At 45.7% G+C, this 6667-nt stretch overlaps 1 protein-coding gene across 1 annotated transcript in view; it reads left to right on the top strand.

Annotated features, from left to right (window-relative positions):
• Nucleotides 1-466: 466 nt before the first annotated feature.
• RMC1 (regulator of MON1-CCZ1) overlaps nucleotides 467-6667 on the top strand; it is a 31499-nt gene continuing 25298 nt past the window's right edge. The window contains exons 1-4 of the mRNA XM_007935584.2: nucleotides 467-562; nucleotides 1424-1500; nucleotides 3975-4059; nucleotides 4882-4938. Of these exons, the coding sequence (XP_007933775.1) occupies nucleotides 3976-4059; nucleotides 4882-4938 (141 nt within the window). The 5' untranslated portion in view covers nucleotides 467-562; nucleotides 1424-1500; nucleotide 3975. The remainder of the gene's footprint in view (nucleotides 563-1423; nucleotides 1501-3974; nucleotides 4060-4881; nucleotides 4939-6667) is intronic.

Below are 6667 nucleotides of genomic sequence, written 5' to 3'. Positions count from 1 at the left end.
AGGCCCTGTACACCAGAGGGGAAAGGGAGGAGGGAGCTGCGCACATGGGACTCCAGATGGGGTAGGATGGCTTCCGTCTGCACCGCACTGGTTTCGAGATAACGCCGCCGCTGTCCCTGTCCGGGACCTGTGAGCCCCACTGAGGACTCTGACCACGGGAAGTGGGAGAAGCCTCTCGCGCAGAGGCGGGTGTGGAGCGGAGCTCGGTGATGGTTGGTGGGCCCCACAGCTGTCTACGCCGGCCGTCGCCGGTTTAAACGCGGAGGCGCTGCTGGTCACGTGCCGGGAGGCGGTGGGGGCGTGGCACCAGGAAGCTGCCTCCGCGCGGGGCCGGGTTCTTCGCCGCCGCCGCAGCCGCTCGAACCCGGGCAGTCTGCCTGTCGCGCCCGGCATCGGGCGTACGCCCAATTCCACGCTGGCGGCCGCCCCCGGACCTCCTGCCGCCGTAGCGGCGCCCACCTTGGGCGAGGAGAACTACTACCTGGAGCTGAGCGAGCGGCCCGTGCAGTTTGAGAAGGCGAATCCCGTCAACTGCGTCTTCTTCGATGAGGCCAACAAGCAGGTCCGGGCGGGCCGAGAGGCGGTCCCGCGTTTCTCTTCCCCGCCGGCAAGGCTCGGCCTGCGGCCTCCCCTGCCAGCGCTCCGAGGGCCGTCCCGCGCGCGAACCAGGGCCCAAGGGACCAGGCCCGGCCTTCCCTCCCGTCCCGGCGCGTGAGCCGCCGCACCTCATTCCCGGGCAGCAAGAGAGGAGGCGGTGGAGTGGGTGGGTCGGGCTGGGCTCCCTCGTGGAAAGTGAAAGCGAAGGCGAGCAGCACCGCTGATCTTCACAGGCGTCTTCTGTTGTGTTTACTTATTACCAAACTTGCAGTGAAGGATTTAGACGTTGAGGTTCGCCTTATTCTCGGAATTTTGTAAAAGGGAAGTAGAGCGGTGGGGTAGTTGGGTGTGCTCAAGTGCACCAGGGCGCCAAGGCTCCGGCGGCCTTCAAACTTGAAGCCTCGTGGACCCAGACCCAGCCTTGCACGCTGGGTAGCACTTGGCGTGGTTATCTTGTCCCTATACTCTCGTTTGTTAAAATTCATGTAAACTACCAAGTATCTGCAGATTGATAATGCCACGCTCATTTAGTTGAGTTAGGGACAGTGTGTTGCAGCAGTAATCACTTGTGGGTTGTTAATATGTGCCTTTGTTGTGTGCCCTCGAATGGAACCCGACTCATAGTCACCCCTCCTTGGGTTTCCGAGGCATTATCACTACAGAAGTAGATTGCCCCATCTTCCTTCCCAGGAGTGGCTGGTGGGTTTGAACCGCCAACCTTCTGGTTAGCAGGCAAGTGCCTTAGGCACTGCGCTATCAGAGTTCCTTATATGTGCCTAGTTCCTTTCAAAATTGCGACCACTAACATGCTGCTTCTCCCTTTCAGGTTTTTGCCGTTCGGTCTGGTGGAGCTACTGGGGTTGTAGTGAAAGGACCAGATGATAGGAATCCCATTTCATTTAGGTAACAGTACTGACGTTTTCAGAATAATTTCACTATAAAAAACAAAAAGTTTTTTTTTTTCTGTTTCTTATTCAGAAGGTTGTTTGGATATTTTGTCCTTTGCCTCTTCCCTGAGCTGTCTGAAGTGAGTGTGTGTCATACCCCTGTCTGTAGGGAGAGGGAAGCAGACTCCTGATGTGGAGGCTTGGTGGTAGATACTGGTACTTTCTGTCAGTGTGACATGTGTGGAGAAGTTCCTGTTGGTTTGTGAAGCCAAATAAATACTTCAAAGTAGGGCACCTACGTCTGGTACTTGAAATGAGCAAGTCAGGGCATCCTGTGCCCATTTCCAGGTTTTTGCCCTGGAGAGGGCCTTCATTTCCTTGGGTAGGCCACGGCTCTCCAGAGTGTTTAATAGGTGAAGGAGATTCCTAGGTTAGTGTTTCCCATGTAATATTGTATCTGAAGAAAGTTATGACTTCCATTATGATTGAGGTCATGGATGTCTCAGTTTGCACAGTTGAACTGGTTTAACTATAAACAGCAGCCCTGTCATTTTCAGAAGTGTCTTGGTGTAGGTGATAAATATCCAGTCACCTTAACTCCTGTGATTACAGAAGGGAAGAGTACAATGTAGGCCCTCAGTTCAGTGATGACTTTAAAAAAGGTTTTTATAGTTGGCCTTTGTTAATAGAATACAGCTTTTGAAGTAGAAAATGAATCAATCTCTTGGCTTGTCATGTGTTGGGCAAACACTGAGTGCAACTCCTGTGCTATGAGCCAGGAATGTGAAAGTTTTGATTGAGCACTGCCCAATTTGAGGAGCTCATAAATTTGGTGTGGGAGACGTATGAGTGGACAAATGCTGTTCACTGTGGTAAGTGCTATAATATGGCTCTGCTCCAAGGACTGTGGGAACACAGAAGAGATGTGACATTTATCTTGGGGTGGACAAAGCAAGACCACTGCCCAGGAGGGGAAAGCCTCACAGAGGAAGCAAGCTTTGAGCAAAATTTTAAATCACAAATGAGGTTTTTGGGGGTGGGGAAGAGGGCAGGCCTTCTAGATCAAAGGTGCACCAAGTGCAAAGTGAACGTGCATGGTGTTTGAGGAACTGCAGGTCTGTGTGACTGATGATCAGGGTGTGTGTGGGGAAAGGATGCTGTAGTGGTGGCCAGTGGCAGGAGTTGGTTGGACTGTATATATTCTGCTATGAGTCTCAGGACATTATTGTGTTACTGAGAATTTGTAAGGTGGGTTGTGATCATCAGTATTTGGGAAGATTGTCTTGTTAGTAGCATTGAGGGTGGGTTAGTTGAGAGCGTATTAGAGCCAGGGGAACCATTAATATATAATTGCAGTAGTCTGAGGCAGAGATAGGGAAGATCAGAGCTAAGGCCGCATGATGGGCATGATGTAGGCAGGCAAGAGATGCAGTAGGCAAGACCAGTTGGTCAGTAAGATGTGGAAAATGAGAGTAACCTGTGATGATTGATTTGGGGGCTGGCTAGTGTTTGCAGGAGATAATACTGAGTTGGTGCTTTTTTTAAAAATAATATTTTGTTTTTTAAAAGAAGCTTTAATGAAGTATAATTAACACACATACTTAATTTGTACAGTTTGATGAGTTTGGACATAAGACCATCACCACAACTGAGATAGTTAACATATCCATACCCCCAAATGTTTCCCTTGAATTATACTTTTGAGCATGTGTTTGAGGCATTTGGGAGGCACTGTATGTAGGTGGAAGGAGCTCTGGTAGCACAGTTGCCTAAGGCATTTGCCTGTTAACCAGAAGGTTGGTGGTTCAAACCCACCAGCCTCTCTGTGGAAGGAAGATGGGGCAATCTACTTCTGTAAAGATTTACTGCCTTGGAAACCCAGTGAGGGTTGCTGTGAGTCAGAATCAACTTGATGGCAATGAGTTTGTCTTTGGTTTTGGTATGTAGGTGGAGCCAGCTAGTGCATTGAAGCTGGTTGAGTATGAAAGGGAAGTAAAAAGTTTTGTAGACTACTCTTTGCATAAGCTTTGCTTGCATGGAGCGATGGAGAGAGAGGGCAGTAATTTGTGCAGAAAGTTACTGTGGGGATATATACGTATGCATAAAATAATTCTCAGATGACACTGTGATATCACTTCTTCAATTCCTTATTGTCTGTAATGTCGCACATTTCTCTTGCAGGTTGGCTACCAGTTGAATTTGTTCAAAAGAGGTGCTCTGGTAGCTTTAGAAACATAATTTTAATTTTAAACTGGGATTTGCTTCTCAAAAAATGGCCATTGATTCGATTCTGACTCATAGCAACCCCTATTGGGTTTCCGAGGCAGTGAGTCTTTATAGAAGTAGATCGCCCAATCTTCCTTTTGCGGAATGGCTGGTGGGTTTGAACTGTCAACTTTCTGGTTAGTAGTGCAACGCCTTGGGCACTATGCCACTGTACCTAAAATTCAGTTCTTAAGTTTAACTCAATATGTTCTTTTTTTCTCAAAGAATGGAAGACAAGGGAGAAGTGAAATGCATCAAGTTTTCCTTAGAAAATAAGATACTGGCTGTTCAGAGGACCTCAAAGACTGTGGTAAGACATATCTTTAAATGTGGTATTAAGAAAAGGACTTTAGAAGTACATTTAGAATAGAATGAATTACAAAATGTCAGTGTTAACAGAGCCATTTTTTTTTTTTTTGACCTCTTAAAGATGAGAAAGACATTTGAATGGATAAACAGGCTGTCCTTAGTTTGTCTTTTTTTTTTTTTTTAACTTCTTTTTCTTTTTTGTAATTTGGAACCTCATCTTTTATATTGATTGATAGCTCGCAACATAGACTATGTGACTATGTGAGGTATATTTTTGGGTACTTTACGAATTAGCCTTAATCAGGTAACTCCATTTGTTCACGTCTCATCTCTCTGAATGCTAGAGCTGATGAGAATGATCAAGTTGGAGAAGCACGTTGGTATCTTAGCCTTCTTAAGTGTTCACAGTCCCCATGAAATGGAGACAGAGCTGTTGGGAAAGATGGATAGAATCCTGTACTCATTTCTTGCATCAGTATTTTTAGATTTTCTGGAAAGCCTCTTGTGTAATGTAGCAAGACATTTTTCCAAAATCAACCATGGGAGGAATGGATTTTCAAAATCAGTTTCTTAGCGCTAACTGGATTAACTGAATATTTGGATTAGCTTTTGTGAATAAAATTGATTTGTGAACCTGCTGCTGTTAAGGAGGCACATTATCCAAATTGGTCTTTTTCTCTTTCCTGTCCTTGGGTTTTTGCAGATTTTCTCTGATTGCATTTTACTTTGGTTTCTTGTTTTCTTTTTATCTTGAATGCCCAGGTAGGCTGATGATATGCTGCCTGATCCAAATCTCTCCGTGTTTTTCTTTTTTTTCTTTCAGGATTTTTCTAATTTTATCCCTGATAATTCTCAGCTGGAATACACACAAGAGTGCAAGGTATGGGCCCTCCCTGGGCTGGTCGCATTCAGCTCTGTGTGGGTTGTGTGGTGGAGACCGTGATGGTGTGCACATGCTTCAGATTGTGCGAATGCTGAGGCCGCAATCTGTCATCTCTGTGGTTTTGGACGATTTCTTAGTTTTTTGAGCCTGTTTCCTCACCTCTAAAATGGACTTGGGAGGATAACTCCATTTGACATCTGTGATGCTGTTGGCATCACCCTGCACGTCTCCATGTGGCTGGCTGTGCGTCTGGGTCAGCAAACCCAGGCTTCTTCCAGAGCTGCATCATGTAGAGGCTTTTGGATGAGGAGCATCTTCCCCTTCCTGGATGATGTTTCCTTTCCTTGATTTGTTGTCCTTGTCGAGTCCTTCCTTCCCTTTCCTAGGTGTGGGTTCTAATCCACACTAATAAGATTTGCAGGCTATAATAAACCAGGCTAGGGAGCTCAGCTCAGACTGGGAATGTGGCACCCCACATTCACAGAAGCTGCTTAGGGATGGGTCTGGCTTTCTGCAGCTTTGTAATGGGTTTGCTGAGTGGAGCTGAGGGTGGGCTCCTCAATATGAAAGGCCTCTCAGGCCAATGACTGAGCCCTTTGCTGACCTGCAGTCTGTCTGTGGAAGGTTGTCATTGTTCTCCTGGGCCTCACCGGCCTCAGGCTTATGGCACTTCTGGTCATCAAATGTGGCATGGTCTTAGGTCTGTCCTCACTGAAAACTGTTAGCGCTTTATACTTGTAAGTGTCAGTTTCTAGAAAAATTTTTTATTGTGATTTGGGTGAAAGTTTACAGAGCAAATTCATTTTTCGTACAACAGTTTATATACATTTTGTTTCATGACATTGATTACAATCCCCACAATGCAATAGCATTCCTCCCACTTCTCCCCTGTGGCTTCCTTTTCCCTGTATCCTTTTTTCCCATGTATTCCTGCCCTCTGAGCTGTCTCCTTGTGCAAATACTGTCCTTCTGATCTCTCATGGCTGATTGTACTAAGGAATGTACCTACCTGGTGTAAATGTTCACCCTATATGCCTGTCTATTGTTTGGCTGGAAGACATGGGACTGAGTTCAATTTCAGGCCTGAAGGTTGACTAGGGACTACAGTCTTGGGGGTTTCACCAGTCTCTAGCAAACCAGTAAGCCTGGTCTTTATTATGATTTTGAGTTTTATTCCACATTTTTCTCCCACTCTATCCAGGATCTCCTACATGGATCCCTTTCTGAGTGGTTGATAGGTGGTAGCGGGCACCATCTAGTTTTTCTGGTCTCGGGGTCACATAGGCTGAGGTTCTCATGGTCCACTAGTCCCTTGCACTGGCTGTTTCCATGTGTCTTTGGTTTTCTTCATTCTTCTTTGTATATTGCCAGTTTTCATAAGGTAGTTAACTAAAAATATCAACTTTATTTTGGTTCCTAAAGATGGAGGTTGATACCTGTAAGCCCTAGTTAATTAACTTTCTTAAAAATCTTAGTCTTTTTCCTCAGCTCTTTAGGCTGGAAGGAATAAAGATCCAGGTACTGCAGTGAGAGGTGAAAATCAGGGCAAAGTGTATCTAAGAGAAAACCTGATTTGCTAATGAGTAAAATCAGATCTGGGTGACTTCAATTAAAGGTCCAGTGATATAAACAGCAGAGCATTTTAAGCTTTCGAAGAGACTTATACATTAATTTATAGTTTTTACTTATTTGGGAGAAAGTTTCTGAAAATAAGTTTTTCTTACTA

This window comes from Orycteropus afer, unplaced genomic scaffold, assembly GCF_000298275.1.
Source record: "Orycteropus afer afer isolate SDZICR_OR568_19922 unplaced genomic scaffold, OryAfe1.0 scaffold00030, whole genome shotgun sequence".
Taxonomy (NCBI): domain Eukaryota; kingdom Metazoa; phylum Chordata; class Mammalia; order Tubulidentata; family Orycteropodidae; genus Orycteropus; species Orycteropus afer.
Note: the sequence above shows the minus strand (reverse complement) of the source record. Positions and strands in the feature narration are given on the sequence as shown.